At 34.7% G+C, this 21,459-nt stretch overlaps 1 protein-coding gene across 1 annotated transcript in view; it reads left to right on the forward strand.

The window, feature by feature from the left end:
* Nucleotides 1-21,459, forward strand: part of Nrx-1 (Neurexin 1) — a 128,479-nt gene that overhangs the window by 76,132 nt on the left and 30,888 nt on the right. The window contains exons 5-6 of the mRNA XM_089091634.1: nt 2,058-2,180; nt 16,023-16,134. Coding sequence (XP_088947760.1) covers nt 2,058-2,180; nt 16,023-16,134 — 235 coding nt within the window. The remainder of the gene's footprint in view (nt 1-2,057; nt 2,181-16,022; nt 16,135-21,459) is intronic.

Genomic DNA, 21,459 nt, shown 5'->3' on the forward strand with positions numbered 1-21,459 from the left:
TATTATAGAATTCAGTGTCTCAATTTGCTTATTTGAAGCGATGTCACACACGATATTCTCCTATGAAGAATCAATTTCTGTAATAGCCAAATAAAAATCAGTAGGTTTATAATCATAGTAGCCAGTATGTTCACAGCGATGTTGTAAAAACCAGACTGTCTTGTTATTCCAACAATTAAAGCGTAGACCAGGTTCTTCCTTCTAAAACAATTTAAAACCACGATGATACCAGTCTCTTAAAAATAAACTGAAATCACGTTTAGGATTTTATCCATTCATACCAGCTCCCCAATGTGTAACAGTTTTCACTGTTGACTGTCTTACTTACAAAAGGAGATTGAATTGCCATTGATAAATTGAATGTTCGTTTTACTTCTAGGAGGATTAATCGAGTGACATCACAAAACCTGTTTGGTCAGGATTTTTCGGCTTATTTGGATAGAGTCTAGGTAGCGTTTAAACGTTAATCTACAATATCTTTTGTTTTGTTTCAATTAGTATGTCAATAAATTGAGTAAATGCATCTGGCCAGCGACGTAAAAGTCACATACAATAGTCCAAAGATTTAGAATCATTTTTAATTATATCGTCAAGCATTCTTTGACATAATAATTTCCTTTGGACTTATAAGTCTTGAAAATGATAATTTAGGATCTAATATTTTTCCAAATTTACTAGATTCCGCATGATTTTTTGTTTCTCAAATCCAAACATTTTTAATTGTGACACTCTCACTGCTGATTATACACTAACAAAGCCAAAGAATGAAGATTCTTTCTACTTTCTCGTCACCAGTGAAATATCCAACAAGAAAAACATTCTCAAAAATGGAATATTAACAAACTCACTCCTTTTTATATATTGATTCAGATCATGGTCTTCAATATATGTCGCTAATTCACTTAATCCATATTGTCGTCTTTGTATATGCATTATATTCACTTTTGCTCCAAAACATGACTGTTCTACCCAACTTCAATTTGCTCAATGATATCACATATCTTGCAAACATCTCATCCCATTCAAGGGTTGGCCGACAAACCCTTGTGATTTCTACTGTTACATTAGGTACTTTAAGTTTTATCTCACCGTGGCTAGCGCTTTCAAGTTCTAATAGTGTAAAAGCATCCACTACTAAGAATATGCTAAGAACAATAACCTCATTGTTGACTCTCTGAACCTTTTTTCAATACTTAAATAAGTGGAGCGTAAGATATAACAAAACAAGTATCATTGACCTTCAAAAACTGTTTCTGCTACAATATAAAGACCTCCGGGACCAAAACCAGCCACGCGAGATTACGTCGTCTACATAAGTAAACATTGGACTATGATCAATTTTTACAACTGAAGGTTCCCCACCTAACTGGTGGGCCATGAGGGTTTTTTCCTGCAAACTTAGGTTCTTAAACAAATAGGTAGCAACCTTGAAAGAGTTCTCAAAGAAAAAGATATCCTATTACGTTACAACCACCTACTTATAGCATTACGTAACAAAATGGTGCGTGTAATCAATAACATCAGCGTTGTGAGTGAATCACCGTTAAAATTCTTCGTGATTAACGTTGAAGAAGAAAAAGTAGCACCTATAGGCCCGCTAGTACCTGGAATAAGGTCACTACTTAGAGTTCCTACCAGTGGTGCTGATATACTTTTGACGGCCTTTCAGCCAGAAAGTGTAATTGGGAGCTAGGGGCCAGCTCCCCATTACACCCTTCCTGTTTGCCGTCCCCAGAATTACCCAGGTACCCATTCAGGGCTGTGTCAACTCTGGCTAAGCTTAGAGAGTCACAACACTGACCCTCATTGGAAACTGGACAGCCAGCGCCACCAGGAGTTAAACCCTTGTCTTCACGGACAAAGAATTAAAATCAAATGAATCATGTAGTAGGAAAATAGACCAAGCGCTGAGCTTGGTTACCTAAGTAATGTTTTCAAAATTAAATTGAAGGTAACCCAATTTATTTCTCAGGTACTTCAAAACTAACAATAATTAACTAATATATTTAATATATTTATGAAACTAAAACATATTGACTAAAACATATTTCTTACAGCTTACATTCAAAGCAGATGGTATGGAACTTAATATACTTGAGATGGCGCAAAGTCGAAGCGACTTAACTGCTGTATCAGGGCATATCGATTGGCGGTGCATTGCCGAACCCCCATCACTGAAGGTAGTATCCTTTGTTAATTTAAGCTATCACCCATGTAGTATAAGTCCAATGTTCAGTCTTTTATTTGAGGTTTTTGTTAAACGATTTTTACTAAAAATGGTTAAGATTGCTAGGTTAGATCAGTGGTAAAGTAAATGATTTAACTGTTTTATTTGGAAGTTGAATTAGTGAGTTTAGGTGGCAGTCAGATTTGCTACCTTTTTCTTCACATTTGAAAACGACTCTAGCTACTAGATACGCATTTATAAAAGATTAATATTTGTTTACAGGTGCATTTACGAGCAATATATTTTTGGAGATAAGGTCTTATCGGAAAAGCTAATTATTTTCTCAAAAACCTCATGACTATTATGACAGACGGAAATATTATATACCCTCCGCACCCCCGAAATTTTTTTAGCGTTTTTCGGATTATAAACTGAAACCACAGTGACACAACTGTGTTCACTGAACTTGATGCCTTCTTATAGTAGCCTTGAAAATTAAAGGAGAATTTTAACCTTCATATTGGCTCAGATGGGTACCTATGTGGTGTTTTCATACTTGTCCGTACATACCTCAAAGCAGCAATGCTTTTAAAATAATTGATCTCACAGGCACTTGCAAATTGTGACTATTCTTCAGGCTCGTTCTGCTTACAAAATCTATATTTTTTCCGGAAGTCCTTTTTTCAAGATTTCTTACATTATTACTATTATTTGTTTTCATTTATAGTTCTTTCTAATCTGTATCCCAAGCCCTCCCTAAAAATTTACGAAATTCTTCCCAAGTTAATTTCCTGTAGTATTGTATTAATACTTCCTAAGGAAGCCCTATCCCACCATTCCTAAGACAGTCCTATCATAACATTTCGAGCGGCCAGTACCACCATATGGTCTTATCGTTCTTCCGCTTTGATAAGTGATTCTTGGATTTGCATTCTTTTCTGTAACAATGCCAAAGCGACACTATGTCTAATAAACACAGTTTTTATCTGGACTTTAATAAAGAATTGGATGAGATCTTTTTGTACTCTAATCGTATCGCGCCGATTGTTGATTTTTAATAACTTATTATGACTACAACACGGCAGGTATCATTACTTTAATGTAATGGTCATGAGCACATCGTTAGTGGATTAAGATCAAGGAGAAGGTTTAACGTTGGCTCCCCCAAAGCTGCCGACAAGATAACCAAAGCCATAGATGGCGTTATTATTAAATATAGTTATGGATGGTGACTTGTTTTCTTTACCAACAGTACATTTTTTAAGCTTATAAGCAGTTTTCTATTGATTTTTGAAATTTATGTCTAAAAAAGGAATCGAACATGAGACCCATAATTTCCTATGGTTAAAAAGGACACGTAACTTGACTGAGCCAACAATTGGTGAACACTAGTGAAATAATCTTCTTAGAAATATATTCTAACGCAATCAATGTATTATTTTCGGGACATTTGTCAACTCGTGTTAAACGACATTACATCGTAAGAAGTTATTTAAGCAATCGATATCTCAATTGAATAAATGGTAAGTGTTATCAGTGATTTGTTTCCGGGCACCTTTTTTGGCACCATCTCGAGAATATGTATACCCCGATGATTTGAGATACTTGTTTGATAGACATATTCTTTTGATGTTTAATGAAATTCATTTTGACCTCCAAAAATAGTTTTTTTTACAGTTTTTGATTATCAATAGACATTTACAATCCCCTTTAGTTACAGAATTGTACATATATCAACTTTTGTTTTAAAAACACCCCTCCGTACTAACCATTCTTGAGCTATTGAGTTCAATCCATGGAATACTTTGAACCTGGACCTTCAGGGGATGGTAAGAACAATATCAAAACTAAAAAAGGAGCATTTACCGAATTTTATGTGTTTGTATATCATATATGATCATTAGTGTCAAAATACACCCTCCTTACTATCCATTCTTGAACAATGGAATTCATTCCATGTTCACTAATTCATTCCATTCATTTTTCATCTGGACCTTCAGGGGACGATAAAGAACAATATCACAACTAAAAAAGGAGCCTTTACCGAATGTTATGTGTTTGTATATCATATATATTAGTATTAAATAGCCCCCCTCCTCCTACTGGCCATTCTTGAGCTATGGAATTCATTTCATGAAGTACGTTTTCATCTGGTCCTTCAGGAGGCGGTAGAGAGCGATACCAAAACTAAAACCCACATAAATACTACAATCGTATGGGTTTTTTTTCCATGTCTTCAAATCACATCAATTATACATATAGCAAACAAATCACCTGTGATACTTTAAAAGTACAAAATGAGGATGATATAAATATTTCAGTCGTGATTTTTTCTATTAGAAAAATAATGTTTACAGTAACGTTTTTTTTTTATTGAACTGAAATTTTTCAACTTTTTGTTTCATGTCTTAAAATCACATTAAATATACTTATAGCAATAAAAAATCACCTGTGATATTTTAAAAGTACAAAACAAAGATGTTACAAATACATCAATCGTGACTAAATTAAATCATCAAAGAATCTCTATTTTTCTTATAGGAGTTTGATGTTTCGAGTGCATTTCCCTTAAGAGAGAAAGAAGAAGCGCTACTTATAAAGTGTTCCAAAAATCACCCCTCACCACGAGATAAAACGGGTACTAATTTACACGACTCTTTCACTACAGGACGGAAGCGTATTAGAGACTTAGAAAAAAAAAAGATCAATTTATCCAAAAAGGACATACGCCGACTAATATTTCATGGCAAACCAAGGAAGTTGGCCCTACTAAAATCAACTTTAGTTGAAATTTTTCAACTTTTTTTCACGTCTTAAAATCACAATTAAAAATACTTATAGTAACAAAACACCTATTCTGAAAGTACAAAATGAAGATATTATAAATGCGTCAATCGTGACTAAATTAAAATCAGCTTAGAATCTCTATTTTTCTTATAGGAGTTTCATGTTTGGAGAGCATTTCTCTTAAGCCATGAAGAAGAAGCGCTACTTATAAAGTGTTCCGAAAATCACCACTTATGTGATAAAAATTATACTAATTTACAGGATACTCTCACTACAGGACGAAAACGTACTAGGGACTAATGTTTTATGGCAGACTAAGGAAACTTGCCCTACTAAAATCAACTTTAGATCCTCAACGTAAACAGTCACAAAAGAAAATGAATAAAATCTGGGGGGGGGGTATTTTGATGCTTAGATTTTTTTTTCTTGAACCCACATTGTTTTAACATATTTTTTAAAATCTCTTAAAGTGACAACACATTGGACAATTACTAAAGAAAACGTTAATATTGAGGTAATGAAAATCGTGAATTAATCTATATTCTAGGGAAATCCCAACCAGGAGGAGACTCCTCCGGCACTTTGGATAGAATATGGTATACATTCTTTCATGGACAGAAATTTGACTTTTCCTCTTAAATACTGTGAATTTTACGATTATATCAGAAACATTCTTGAACAAGTATACCTTATGACAAATAATATACACATACTACTAGATACTTTAAATGGGACATATGTGAAATATATTAAATACAATAATTTGAACCAATAGGTGGAAATAGTGCGTAGTGCATATGCGTATTATTGTATTTTTTAAGTACAAAAGTTTTGAAATAATAAAAAATAGAGTTTTAGATAGGTTAACATGGGTTTAAACGTAGTTTGAAAAAGATTAGCAGGATTTTTTCTCAAAGTCCACATACGGACACAAAAACAGATACACAAAAACACACAAACAGATAGATACACAAGCACACCCACACATACACACAAACACACATACGCACATAGACTTTTTTCAATGCGACTGCCTCAGTGGTATTCTGTGGCTGATTATCGACCGTATCTACTTTTTTGTATTTTTTCAATCAGTATTTTTGATACATTGGAAGGACAAACACATGGTTGGATGATATGACACTGAATTTATTGGCTTTAAATGATCATCTTGTGAAGTTAAACACACAAAGCACACACACACACACACACACACACACACACACACACACACACACACACACACACACACACACACTTAACTAAAACTAAAACTAAACTACAATTCTAAACTAAAACTCTTAACTAAAACTAAAGTAAACTATAACTCTAACTAAAACTCTAAGCTAACACTCTAAATTAAAACTCTAGACTCTAAACTAAAACTAAACTAAACTATAACTCTAACTTAAACTCTAAACTCTAAACTAAAACTCTTATCTAAAACTAAACAACACCTCTAAACTAAAATTCTTAACTAAAACTAAACTAAACTATTTCTCTAACTAAAACTTTAAGCTAAGACTCAAAACTAAAACTCCAATATCTAAACTAAAACTATTAACTAAAACTAAACTAAAACTATAACTCTTAGTAAAACTCTAAAGTAAAACTCTCAACTAAAACCATGGACACTAAACTAAAACTCTTAAGTAAAAGTGAACTAGAGATCTAAACTAAAGCTCCTAACTAAAACTAAACTAAACTATAACTCTAACAAAAACTCTAAGCTAAGACTCTAAACTAGAACTCTAAATTCTCAACTAAAACTAAAATAAACTATAACTATAACTAAAACTTTAAGCTAAGACTCAAAACTAAAACTCCAATTTCTAAACTAAAGCTCTTAACTGAAACTAAAGTAAAACTATGACTTTAACTAAAACTCTAAAGTAAAACTCTAAACTAAAACCATAAACTCTAAACTAAAACTCTTAAGTATAACTAAACTAGATATCTAAACTAAATCTCATAACTAAAACTACACTAAAATATAACTCTAACAAAAACTCTAAGCTAAGATTCTAACCTAAAACTCTAAATTCTAAACTAAAACTAAAATAAACTTTAAATAGAACCAAAACTCTAATCTAAGACTCTAAACTAAAACTCTAAACTCTAGCTAAAAACTCTAAGCTGAGACTCTAAACTCTAAACAAAAACTCTTAACTAAAACTGAACTAAACTATAACTCTAACTAAAACTCTAAGCAAAGACTCTAAACTAAAACTCTAAACTAAAACTCTTAACTACTATAACTCTAACTAAGACTCTAATCTAATACCAAACTGAAAACATAAAATAGATCCATTATATAAAACTAAACTAAACTAAAAGTTCAATGAAACACTCTAAGCTAGGAATCTAGTTTGAAACTCTAAACTAAAACTTTTAGATAAAACTAAACTACAAGTCCAATGACACTTAAATAAAAATAAAATAAAATGTAACTCTCACTAAAACTCTAAGTGCTGAGAGTGTAACTTGAAACTCTAGATTCTGAACTACAACTAAACTAAACTATAACTCTAACTAAAACTGTAAGCTAATATCAAACTAAAACTCTAAACTAAAACTCTTATCTAAAACTACACAACACCTCTAAACTAAAACTCTTAACTAAAACTAAACTAAACTACATCTAAACTAAATTAAAACTCTTATCTAAAACTAAACTACAACTCCAAACTAATACTCTTAACTAAAACTAAACTAAACTATAACTCTAACTAAAACTATAAACTCTAAACTAAAACTCTAAAGTCTAGACTAAAACTCTTAAGTAAAATTAAACTAAATTCAAACTCTAACTAAAACTCTAAGCTAACACTCTAAGGTAAAACTCCAAAATCTAAACTAAAACTTTTAACTAAAACTAAACTACAACTCTAAACTAAAACTTTTTACTAAAACTAAACTGCAACTCTAAACTAAAACTCTTAACTAAAACTAAACTATAAGTCTAAACTATAACTCTTAACTAAAACTAAAGTACACTATAACTCTAACTAAAACTCTAAACTAACACTCTAAATTAAAACTCTAGACTCTAAACTAAAACTAAACTAAACTATAACTCTAACTAAAACTCTAAACTAAAACTCTTATCTAAAACTAAACAACACCTCTAAACTAAAATTCTTAACTAAAACTAAAATAAACTACAACTCTAACTAAAATCTAAGCTAAGACTCTAAACTAAAACTCTAAATTCTCAACTAAAACAAAACTAAACTATAAATAGAACTAAAACTCTAATCTAAGACTCTAAACTAAAACTCTAAACTCTAGCTAAAAACTCTAAGCTGAGACTCTAAACTCTAAACAAAAACTCTTAACTAAAACTGAACTAAACTATAACTCTAACTAAAACTCTAAGCAAAGACTCTAAACTAAAACTATAAACTAAAACTCTTAACTACTATAACTCTAACTAAGACTCTAAGCTAATACCAAACTGAAACTCTAACCTAAAACTCTTATCTAAAACTAAACTAAACTAAAAGTGCAAGGAAAAACTGTAAGCTATGAATCTAGGCTAAAACTCTAAAATAAAACGTTTAGCTAAAACTAAACTACAAGTCCAAAAGCACTTAACTAAAACTAAAATAAAATATAACTCTAACTAAAACTTTAAGTGCTGAGAGTCTAACTTGAAACTCTAGATTCCGAACTACAACTAAACTAAACTATAACTCTAACTAAAAGTGTAAGCTAATATCAAACTAAACCTCTAAACTAAAACTCATATCTAAAACTAAAGAACAACTCTAAACTAAAACTTTTAACTAAAACTAAATTAAACTACAACTCTAAACTGAAAATCTTAACTAAAACTAAACTATAACTCCAAACTAAAACTCTTAACAAAAATTCAACTAAACTATAACTCTAACTAAAATTATAAAGTCTAAAGTATAACTCTTAACTAAAATTAAACTAAACTATAACTCTAACTAAAACTCTAATCTAAAACTCTTAGCTAAAACTCTAAACTCTAAACTAAAACTCTTAAATAAACCTAAACTACAACTCTAAACTAAAACTTTTTACTAAAACTAAACTACAACTCTAAACTAAAACTCTTAACTAAAACTAAACTATAAGTCTAAACTAAAACTATTAAATAAAACAAAACTAAACTATAACTCTAACTAATACTGTAAGCTAACACTCTAAATTAAAACTCTTGACTCTAAACTAAAACTTAACTAAACTATAACTCTAACTAAAACTCTAAACTAAAACTCTTATCTAAAACTAAACAACACCTTTAAACTAAAATTCTTAACTAAAACTAAACTAAACTACAACTCTAACTAAAATCTAAGCTAAGACTCTAAACTAAAACTCTGAATTAAAACTAAACTAAACTATACCTCTAACTAAAACCTTAAGCTAAGGCTAAAAACTACAACTTCAATATCTAAAAAAAACTAAAATATAAGTCTAACAAAACTTCTAAGCTAAGACTCTAAATAAAACTCTAAATTATCTAATAAAAATAAACTAAACTATAGATAGAACTAAAACTCTAAGCTAAGACTTTAAACTAAAACTCTAAACTCTAGCTAAAACTCTTAACTAAAACTAAACTAAACTATAACTCTAACTAAAACTGTAAGCTAATATCAAACTAAAACTCATATCTAAAACTAAACAACAACTCTAAACTAAAACTCTTAACTAAAACTAAACTAAACTACAACTCTAAACTAAAACTCTTAACAAAAATTAAACTAAACTATAGCTCTAAACTCTAAACTAAAACTCTGACGTCTAAACTAAAACTCTTAATTAAAATTACACTAAACTATAACTCTAACTAAAACTCTAAGCTAAGATTCGAAGCTAATACTCTCAACTCTAGACTCAAACTCTTTACTAGAACTAAACCACAACTCTAAACTAAAACTCATAACTGAAACTAAACTATAAGTCTAAACTAAAACTCTTAACTAAAACTAAAGTAAACTATAACTCTAACTAAAACTCTAAGCTACCACTCTGAATTAAAAGTATAGAATCTAAAACTAAAATAAACTATAACTCTAACTAAAACTCTACACTCTAAACTAAGGCTCTTATCTAAAACTAAACATCACCTCTAAACTAAAATTCTTAACTAAAACTAAACTAAACCATAACTCTAACTAAAACTCTAAGCTAAGACTCTAAACTAAAACTCTGAATTAAAACTAAACTAAACTATACCTCTAACTAAAACTCTATACTAAGAATCAAAACTAAAACTCCAATAACTAAACTAAACTAAACTATAACTCTAACAAAAACTCTAAGCTAAGAGCCTAAACTAAAACTCTAAATTCTCAACTAAAACTAAACTAAACTATAAATAGAACTAAAACTCTAAGTTAAGACTCTGAACTAAAACTCTAAACTCTATTAAAACTCTTAACTAAAACTAAACTAAACTATAACTCTAACTGAAACTCTAAGTTAAGACTCTAAACTAAAACTCTAAACTCTAAACTAAAACTCTTAACTACTATAACTCTAACTAAAACTGTAAGCTAATACCAAACTGAAACTCTAAACTAAAACTGTTAACAAAATTAAACTAAACTAAAATTGCAATGAAAAACTCTAAGCTATGACTCTAAGCTAAGACTCTAAACTAAAACGTTTAGCTAAAACTAAACTAAAAGGCCAAAAACACTTAACTAAAACTAAAATAAAATATAACTCTAACTAAAACTCTAAGTGCTGAGAGTCTAACTTAAAACTCTAGACTCTGAACTACAACTAAACTAAACTGTGACTCTAACTAAAACTGTAAGCTAATATCGAACTAAAACTCTAAACTAAAAATAATATCTAAAACTAAACAACAACTCTAAACCAAAACTCTTAACCAAAACTAAACTAAACTACAACTGTAAACTAAAACTAAACAACAACTCTAAACTAAAACTCTTAACTAAAACTAAACTACAATTCTAAACTAAAACTCTTAACTAAAACTAAACTAAAACTAAAACTCTTAACTAAAACTAAAGTAAACTATAACTCTAACTAAAACTCTAAGCTAAGAATCTAAATTAAAACTCTAGACTCTAAACTAAAACTAAACTAAACTATAACTCTAACTAAAACTCTAAACTCTAAACTAAAACTCTGATGTCTAAACTAAAACTCTTAACTAAAATTAAACTAAACTATAACTCTAACTAAAACTCTAAGCTAAGACTCTAAGCTAAAATTCCAAACTCTAAACTAAAACTCTTAACTAAACCTAAACTACAACTCTAAACTAAAACTTTTTACTAAAACTAAACTGCAACTCTAAACTAAAACTCTTAACTAAAACTAAACTATAAGTCTAAACTAAAACTCTTAACTAAAACTAAAGCACTAAAAACTCTAAAACTAAGCACTTCGGTGTAGACTTGAGAAGATATGTGATCCCCGTCCTGCACTGGTATCCGGGATCATTGCTTTTCCCCAGGCGAAAAAAATTTCAATGATTTAAAGAACATGAAAATCGGAACTTGGAATGTTACGACATTAAAAAATTACTATTGTATCGACATTTTGACTGACGAATTCAGACGATTCGAACTGGACTTATTAGGGGTTTCAGAAGCTCATATCCCAGGGATAGGAACCACGAAATTAGGTGATATGGAATTTGTTCACTCAGGCAGGAAAGATTGGGTGCACAGGCAGGGAGTAGGGCTAATGATGAACAAAGAAGCTGCTAAGTCTTATTTAGGTTGGAAAGATATTAATAATAGAATACTAATTGCTCATTTTATGACTAGAAAGTTCAGGGTATCAGTTATAGTAGTATACGCCCCTGTAGAACCGACTAATGGAGATACTAGTGACTCAGATGAATTTTACTTACAGTTACAGGAGCAAATAGACAAGGTCCCAGGTAGAAATATGATTTTATTACTGGGATATTTTACGCCCAGGTTGGTAGAAATAAGGATAGATGGTATCCCAGCTTAGGTAAATTTGGTGTAGGAAAAGAAAACAGTAATGGATACAGACTTTTGCAATTTTGTAGGTATAATAATCTAGTTATAACCAATACGGTGTTTGGTCATAAAATTGCTTATAAATTAACATGGTATTCACGTGATGGTAAGACAGCAAACCTTATTTATTATTTTATAGTAAACCGAAGACTGGCAGGATCAATGGAAGATACTAGGGTATATAGGAGTGCTTTTATAGATGTTAAAAGTAAAGATCACCATCTAGTAGTGTCAAGGGTTAATTTAAAGCTGAAATATCGGACGGGTAATTACCTCATGGGAAGTTCTGATGGAGGTAGACTCCAGGATGAGAATTTGAGAGAAACTTTCCAGGAACAGTTGAATACTAAACTTGAGAGTTTAAAATTTGATAATATGGAAGATGGTTGGAATAATTTTAGAAAAATAATTTGTGAATTTGCTGAAGGTGTATTAGGGAAGAAAGCTAGAACTGCAGCTAAGAATATTAGTGAAAAAGCTATATGTTTAATAGAAAGGAGAAAGGACTTGTACAAGAATTATCTGAGTGATAGATCGCATGAAAACAAAAGAAATATAAAGAAAGTGGAGAAAGCATTGAAATATGAACTAAGGAGGTGTGAAGTGGAGGCCATGGATAAAATTGCCAAGGATTAAGAAGATGCAGCTAGACGGCATAATAGTAAAATATTGTACTGGCACGTTAACAAATTGAGAGGTAATAGTCAATCCGGACTTGTCCCAGTTAAAGATAGGAATGGCGTTGCAATTAGCGATAAGGAAAAAACTAAGGCGAGATGGGCCGAACATTTTGAGAACTTGCTTAACCGAGATAGAGTTGCAGGAAAAAATATAGAGGAAAATGAAAAAGTTTGTGATACCTTGGATGTGAAGGAAGATTTGTTTTGTGAGGAGGAATTAGCAACAGTACTAAAAGGATTAAAGAATAATAAGGCTCCAGGTGCTGATAGGGTAGTAAATGGGTTTCTTAAATATGGTGGCCCTGAGGTTAGAAATAAGCTATTGAAGATTATAAATATGATTTTTAAAAAGGGGAAGTACCTAACGATTTTAGGAAAACCTTAATTAAGCCACTTTATAAGAAAGGTGATAAAAGTGAGTGTGGTAATTATTGAGGCATTAGTCTGGTCTCTGTAGGTTGCAAATTGCTTAGTAATATGATACTTTTTAGACTGAGAGATGCCGTAGACAAAGTTTTAAGAGAAGAGCAGTGCGGTTTTAGAAAAGGTAGAGGATGTGTTGACCAAATTTTCACTCTTAGGTTAATAATTGAGAAGTGCCTAAGTTTTCAAACACCTTTGGTCCTCAGTTTTAGAAATTATGAGCAAGCGTTCGATTCTGTTGATAGAGGAGCTTTAGTAAAGGTTTTATCCTTGTATGGTATACCAGACAAAGACATTAAAGTGATTAGTGCTATGTACGAGAATAACACTGCCGCGGTTAAGGTAGGAAATGAGGTTAGCAGCTGGTTTTCTATTAGATGAGGAGTTAAGCAGGGTTATCTTATATCCCCCTTTATATGGGTCATTTTGATGGACTTTGTTTTAAGGAGCACAGGAAATATAATGGGAGAACACGGAATTAAATGAGGAGCATAAACTTTCCTGGACTTAGAATATGCTGATGATTTCAGCATCCTAGGTGAAAGTCTGAGCAAAATGAATGAACTTTTAAAGGTTTTGCGAGTTCAGGGTGCTAGTATTGGTTTGAAAATTAATGTTAGGAAGACTAAGTCACTAAGGTTAGAAATAAGTGAAGATGAAAAGGTGACGTTGGGTAACTCACCTTTGGGTCCACTAGGACCGTCACCTTTGGTGACGTTGGGTCCACTAGGGTTTGTGATAGTTCTTTTGCCAATCTCTATCTATCTATCTATCTATCTAGCTATTAGTTTCAAGCTTACTGAACCTGTTCCTTTATTGTAGTTTCCCTTGGAATGCTTGATGAGAGTGACATGGACCTCTCTGATTTAGATGATGATGAGGAATGGATCAAAAACCACTCCTTGTCGTCTTCAGACTGTTAGGGTGAACTAGGTGTTGCAGCCATTCCATCATCAGGCAGTTATGCTGTTCTTCCAGATGTTGAAAATGAAGAATCTGATGATGACGTACCCTTAGCAACTCGTGCCAAACGCTTGAAGGCTGACAAAGTAGCAGCAACCTTGTCCTGGAGGAAGTCTCGGCGGTTCGATAATCATCGTGGCCCGGACATGGGCCCCGCTCATTTCCAGGACCACGACGATTGGAGTACAGAACAATTCTTTTTGCAATATTACCCGGAGAGCTTCTTCGAACGTATAGCTTTTTGCATGAACTACAACTATCAATTGGCCCACCACAAAAGCTTGAATGTAACTCCAGACGAGCTGAAAATTTTTGTTGGCATTGTCATCCTGATGGGGAACCTCAAGTTTCCTCGGATCCGCATGTACTGGTCTGGGAAATTTAGGGTGGAAGCCATATCACAAAAGATGACTCGAGACAGATTCTTCGCAATCCGGTCAAACCAGAAGTTCGTTGTTGATTCAGAAATCTCAGACGAAAAAAAAAAACCAAAAATAGGCTTTGGAAGGCGCAGCCGATCCTTGACAACTTCAGGAATATCTGTCTCCAGTTGCCACGTGACAGGAACTGTTAAATTGACGAACAGATGATACCCTTCCAGGGTATGTCGACTTTCAAGCAATATGTCCCTAACAAGCCCAATCCGGTTGGATTAAAGAATTTTGTCCTTGCCAGCTCCTCAGGGCTGATACTCGACTTCCAAATCTACCAGGAAGCCACCACCCTGGGAGAACAGCTGGTAGCTCATGGCTTGTCAGCTGGGATCGTACTGCGCTTGTCTGAGACCCTACCAGGAGGTACATACCTCTATTTTGACCGATTCTTCTCGTCTGTTAAGCTCCTCGACATGCTGGCTGAAAGAAAAATAAATGCGACCGGAACTATCATGAAGAACTGTTTGGGTGCCAACGGCCCAACACTTTTTACCGAAACAGAAATGAAAAGAAAGGGCAGAGGAACCACTGTCATGTCTGTGCGCTCAGATAGAAAAGTAGCCGTGACCAAGTTGTATGATAACGAAGTGGTTCTCCTGTCTTCAAACTGCAAAGGAATAGAAGAGGAGACAGAGGTCAAACGTTATGACAAGCGCCAGGGGTCTTACGTGCAGGTCAAATTTCCACGAGTAGTCTCCGACTACAACACCTACATGGATGGGGTCAACCTTGTGGACCGCATGGTCAGCTATTACCGGTTTGAGACGCGTACTAAAAAATGGACTGTGCGTCTGTTTCATCATTTTGTGGATGCTGCACTAGCCAATGCATTTCATGAGCTGAAAGGCGATGGCCCAGAAGTTTCTGGTGACCTCAAACACCTCATTGATCTTCGTTTCAACGTGGCCGAGTTTTTGCTTAATTCTGGAAGCTCGGAGTCACGAGGTCAAGAAAATAGCAACGAAGAGCCATTGGGTGAAACTCAACACCATGTTTTGAGTGTGAAAAAGAGGCCAATCCCTCCACCATATGCCAGAGATGCACTGCATCTACCAGAATTTTGTGACTTGGCGAATGCAGCCCGATGCAGAAGGCCTGGATGCTGCAAAAGGTCAAGATGGATGTGCTCGCAGTGTAAAATCATTCTCTGCTTGACACGAGACAACAACTGCTTCAAGATATTTCATGAAGAGTAATGTTTTGTTTTCAACGTTTTGACATATCTCTTTTAATAGACGAAACATATTTTTACTATACTTTTAGCTTGACAGGGACCCAATGTCCACACCTGTGGACATCCTCCAGCGGGAGGGATGGGGGTCAACTTTTTTTTTTAGTTGATCAATGGTCAAAATGATTTTTTTTTAAGTCAACTACAAAGAAATGAACATAATCAGAAAAGTATTTCTATGGTCAGGTCTCAGGAGGATATATATATATATATATATATATATATATATATATATATATATATATATATATATATATATATATATATATATATATATATATTATATGCAATTACTTGCTAAGCACCAAGTACAAATTTACGTATTTTTAGGTGAGAGATGTTTCAAAATTTTCATCAGATGAGCTTATCGTCTCAGGAAATGGACCAGAATGTAACAGTTTTCATGACGTGGACTCAGAATGCCTTCCAGGGAAGCATCCAAGTAAGATATTTCTTACTAGCGCTACTTACTAGCGCTAACCCCTGTAAGAAGGGAGAAGCTGTTCTCCGTGGTCCCTTATGTAAATGTTACAATTTAGATTGCCCTCTACTTAAAACATCAAAGATTGAGAAAGTAAGAAATCATGATACTTGAATCAGTAAAACGCATTATAGTTGGCCAAGTGTGGCAGTCATAAAATTTAAAGCAGTTGATTAGTGACTTCATTGCTTAAGAGAACTAATTCCAGAAAAATGTATCCAGAACAATTGGTTCCGAGGTCATTCATATGAATTTCGCGAGAGAGATTCATAGCTTTAGCTCGTGTGGGATAATGTATTTGAAATAATTGAACAGTATAGGCGGTCTAAGCCTGTAACTCACCTTTTATTTCTGAAACGGTAGTTTTGAGAGAGCAGGATTTTTTTTTAAGACCAAAGAATTGTTATAAAACAATTAGACTTCAGCATAAATTTCAGAAGCGTAGAGTGAAAATATCCTTATTATGTTTATGACATTCTTATGCCATGGCTGCAGGAGTAGTGGAAACCTAGTAAAGAGCAAACCAGGGTCTGTAGTGATCGAAAGTATTAAGAAGTGCGTTTTCTAAGAAACTTTGTGGTGTCAAAATGTTTAGAGTGGACACAGAATCTGAAATAATACCAAATATGAAGTTTCAACCGAATAGTAATTTGTAATTTTTGAAGCAGCTTTTTGAGAATTTCAAAAAAGAGCCTGAGACCCTTTTGTAAATGGTGTCAAATAAAAAAAGGAAAAGACAAAAAAAAAAAAAAATTAAACGGTAGTCTAAAACTTTTACATGAAGCAATACAGTTCCCCATCATGAAAATTGCGGAATATCGTATTATAGCATTGGTAGTACATGTCTTGTGTCTCATATTTTCTTTTTTTCACAAAGTGATAATGCTAAATCGTAGGTCGTAAGTAATAATGAGGGAGCTCATTTAAATAGAAATTAAAAGCCTTATTGACTTTTTCAACTCAGGAAAAGAGATTACGCCGCTATATAGTGTCATTTCCTACCACAAAGAAATAATTTTAGCTAAATAGGGCCAAAATACCAGTGAGGGAAAATTTTAAGATTATAAAATTCATTCGCCCCTCACGCCCCCTGATATTACGTTTCTTTTATGCTTGCTGCTTAAATTGTTATCATTGATATTCATCCCTAGCAATACTCCTCAACCCGTAGTTAGTCTTTTGAAGCGTCCACTTCGATTCCTCCTCACTCCAAAGTATACTGAATTTTGGCAAACCAGGACTAACTTGGCGTGTTTTGTATATTTTTGGTGTCCTGAGTTTCATATATTTAGTAATAAGAGGTGCATACAAGTGGCGGCTCTTGGGCCCATTTCATATACGGAATAATTTCTGTTCGTTTTGAGTTTTAATGTTGCTCCTTACTTTCAGTCAAAAAAACTTGTTTTTTTTTAATTAATGGAGGTTTTGATTTTGGCTCACCGTATATGAATAATTAAAAAAAATTGCATGTTAATTTTACTTGTATTTGGTTAAATGGCTTTCTCGAAAGTTGTTTAATTTTATTTACGAACGTGTTTATTAGTAATAAATAAACGTAACTTACGAATTAACTTACGTAACGAACTTCTATATCCATATATTTTTAATATGTATAGTAGGGGGTTCGCCCCTTAGTCAATACCTCGCTCTTTACACTAAAGTTCGAATTTTGTTCCAATTCTTTAAAAATGACCCCTTAATCACAAAGGCCATTAATTAGAATAAATAGCTCTTATCAACGTACTAAAAACATTTTTGGCTTAAAGAGTGAGGTATTGACTAGGGGGCGAACCCAAGGCCGTATCCAGGGGGGTTAACTGGTTTGACCCTCCCCCCCCCCAAGAAATTTTTGACCGAGTCGGAAATTAGTCTAAAAAATATATATAAAGACAAAACCGTACCAGGAAAAAAATATGCTCCCATACTAAATCCTATTGCATTTTATGGGTAAACTGTGCTTATCAGCTTACGCAATTAGGTAATCGTAGGTAACCCCCATGTTAACCTGACCTTGCATAATAAATTAGGGTTAATATGCGTTTTGCCTTTTTAGTTTGTGGCATACAAAAATCCTATTGCAATTTTGTGGGTAAAAGGTTGTGATCAGCTTACACAATTAGGTAACCCCATGTTCGCCTTATTATGCAAGGTCAGACCTTGCATAGTAAATTAGGATTAATGGGGGCTCGAGGTAAATGTTATAAGAGTGCAAGATTGTCAGTTCAGTTCAGTTCAATTTCGGACTTGGATAAGAGAAGAGTGATTTTCAACATGAAGAGGAAGTGTGACATTACGTCGTTTTTCGCGCCCAAGCGGACCAGGGATGTTTCTGACAGTGGCGTTAGCGGGACGTCTGCGGAGCATTCATCTACACCTGTGGATCTGAAGGGCACTGGAGCCATCGTTGAAACTTCTGAATCACGGACCCTGGAACCAACCACGACGCAACACGCACCTGCACCAACCCAGTCTCTGTCGTTGTTTGCAAATGACATTGGTCGTTTTGTCAACAAATCATCCAGTCTCGATGCAAATTCTAAACTTCGTTTGCTGAAGAGCCCTTGGACTCCTGATATCTTCTACATTTTTCAAGTATCGGAAAAACGGAAGCTGAAGTTTCAATTAACGTGGCTCGCTCTTTTCAGTTGGTTGTCCTACTCTCCGTCTGAGGACGCTGCTTTTTGCAGATTTTGCATTCTGTTCTCGTCAGAGGCAGCTGGCAAAGGCTGCCACCAGCGCTTGGGGAATCTAGTCACCAAACCATTCAGGAACTGGAAGGATGCGATAGAGTGCTTTACAGCTCACCAACAAGCAGAGTCTCATAGAAACCGCATCGTATCGGCTGAAAACTTCATTTCTGTCTCGGAGAAAAGGCAGGACAATATCACACACCAACTAGACGCGACAAGGAAAGCGCAGGTTCAAGAAAATCGCCAGAAGTTGCAACCAATTGTTGAGACGGCGATATTTTGTGGGCGGCAACAGCTTGCCCTTCGTGGTACTAACTATTCCGGCCCAATTTCGGTCTCGGATCCAGAACCTTCCCACAATGATGGCAACTTCCGAGCACTATTGCGGCTGAGGGCGAGACACGGTGACGATGTTCTGAGGAACCATCTTCTTTCTCTGGCTGGAAATGCCACATATCTTTCTCCCATCATCCAGAATGGTATTATCACCGCATCTGTGGAGCGTCTTCAGCAGTCTATTGTGGAAAGATTAAACGCAAGTCCATGCTTTTCGGTACCTTCCGATGAGATGATGGATTTTTCAAGCACGGAGCACCTGCCTGTTTGCATCCGCTACGCCGTCACAGAGAGCCTACTTAAAGACTTCAGTGGTTTTACCCAAGTTTTTGATATCACTGGGCACGGTCTGGCTTCATCAATCCTGCAATTTCTCTAAAGCCTTGGTCTTAATCTGAAAAAGATGGTTGGTCAGGGGTATGACGGTGCAGCAGCGATGAGTGGGTATCTTAGGGGTGTTCAGGCTGTTATGCGTGAAAAGTATCCGAGGGCGCTTTACATCTATTGTCGTGCGCACAGTGTCAACATGGTCATCTCTTCTGTATGCTCTATTCTGGAGTTTAAGCATTTCTTTGGAGTCTTGTCACAAGTCTGAATTTTTTACCAGACTTCCCCACTCAGGACACATAATTTAAAAGAGAAGATGAATGAAATACTACCGGATTCGAGGAAACATACTTTAACCAGACTCTGCGAAACAAGATGTGTGGAGCGCCACGATTCAGTCGTGCGTTTTCTTGAGCTGTACCGACCAATCCTGTGATCCCTGGAAGCTCTTGAAGAGAAAGGAAATGCAGAAACTTCTGCAAAAGCGGCGCAGTTGCTGGACACGATGAACCAGTCGTAATTTGTTGTGTGTCTCCATATGTTCAAAGAGCTTTTCTGCTTTATGCTTCCACTGTGCAAGACTCTTCAGTCAGTTGACTGTGATTTGGCAGCTGCATGCAGGCAAATGGAAACTGTCCTTTCAAAAACAAAGGAAATGCGAGGAAATGCTGCTACTGCTTTCACGTCTATTTTCAACAAAGCTGAGCGTTTTGCCAGTGACTTAGGACTGGAGATGACTCGTCCAAGGACGAGAGGTGGCCGGAGTATGCCTGCAGACGATCCAGACCTTCTCAACCACTATAAAACCTCGCTCTTTATTCCTTTCCTGGACCACTTCACTTCCGAGCTGAAAACAACGATTTGTGCTTCACCTGAAACTGCTGTCAAATCTCAGCGTCCTTTCTCCTGCCAAAATTGTCTCTGTCGATTTGAAGGCATTAAACCTGGAGTCATTGGTTGAATTGTATGGCAATATTCTTCCCGAGCCAGACTGTCTGAAGCAAGAAATTGAATTATGGCGCATTAAGTGGGAAAATGTTCCGGTATCAGAGAGGCCTACTTGTGCTGTGTCTTCACTTCAGGCATGTGACGGCACCTTTTTTCCAAATGTTTTTCTTCTTCTGGCTGTTCTTGCGACGTTACCTGTTAGCACTGCTACTCCGAAAAGAATTTTCTCAACACTCAGAAGGCTCAAAACCTGGCTGAGAAATTCAACAGGAGAAGAACGATTGAGTGGCTTAGCCCTCCTTGGATTCCATAGGGACGTTGACATCTGCCCAGACAAGGTCATCGACATTTTTGCAGGAAAAAAAAATCGTCGCCTTGATTTCGTTTTATAGATATTCGCCCTTACTTTTAGCTAAAAAAAAAAAAAAAAAAAAAAAAAAAAAAAAAAAAAAAATATAGACTACTTCTACTATTTGGCTTCTTCTTGCGTTCTGTTTTTGCTGTCTCAAAAAAAAATTAGCTTTTAGTATTTAACTGTATGTAAATACTTGTCTTGTTTTTGCGTTACCTAAAAAAAAAACCCTTAAAGATACGAAAGTATGCCTAGTGGACGCGTCCTCGCTCGCAAGGGGCGGACTAACGGTCTCGAGCTAACGTAATGCTGCTCGAGGATGTTAGACAAAGTCTACGGGAAAAAATCGGGTAAACCCCCCCCCCCCCCGAACAAAAATCCTGGATACGGCCCTGGGCGAACCCAATCATATACTTAATAATTTCTGTTAGTTTTAAGTTTTGATGTGGCTTCTTACTTTCAGTTGAAAAACTTGTTTATTTTTTATTTAATTTCTGATCGTTTTTTTTTAAATAATGCTTGGAAATACGGTCCCCCCTTCATAGTAATGTTCCTTCCCCCATGAAAACTTCCTTCCTGTAAAGATCCTCCCACATAATCCCCGCCCCCCCCCCATTACCAGAAAAAATCCCT

Source organism: Artemia sp. Qi Xiang Cuo, chromosome 7 (genome assembly GCF_049724085.1).
Source record: "Artemia sp. Qi Xiang Cuo chromosome 7, ASM4972408v1, whole genome shotgun sequence".
In the NCBI taxonomy this organism is placed as follows: Eukaryota; Metazoa; Arthropoda; class Branchiopoda; order Anostraca; family Artemiidae; genus Artemia; species Artemia sp. Qi Xiang Cuo.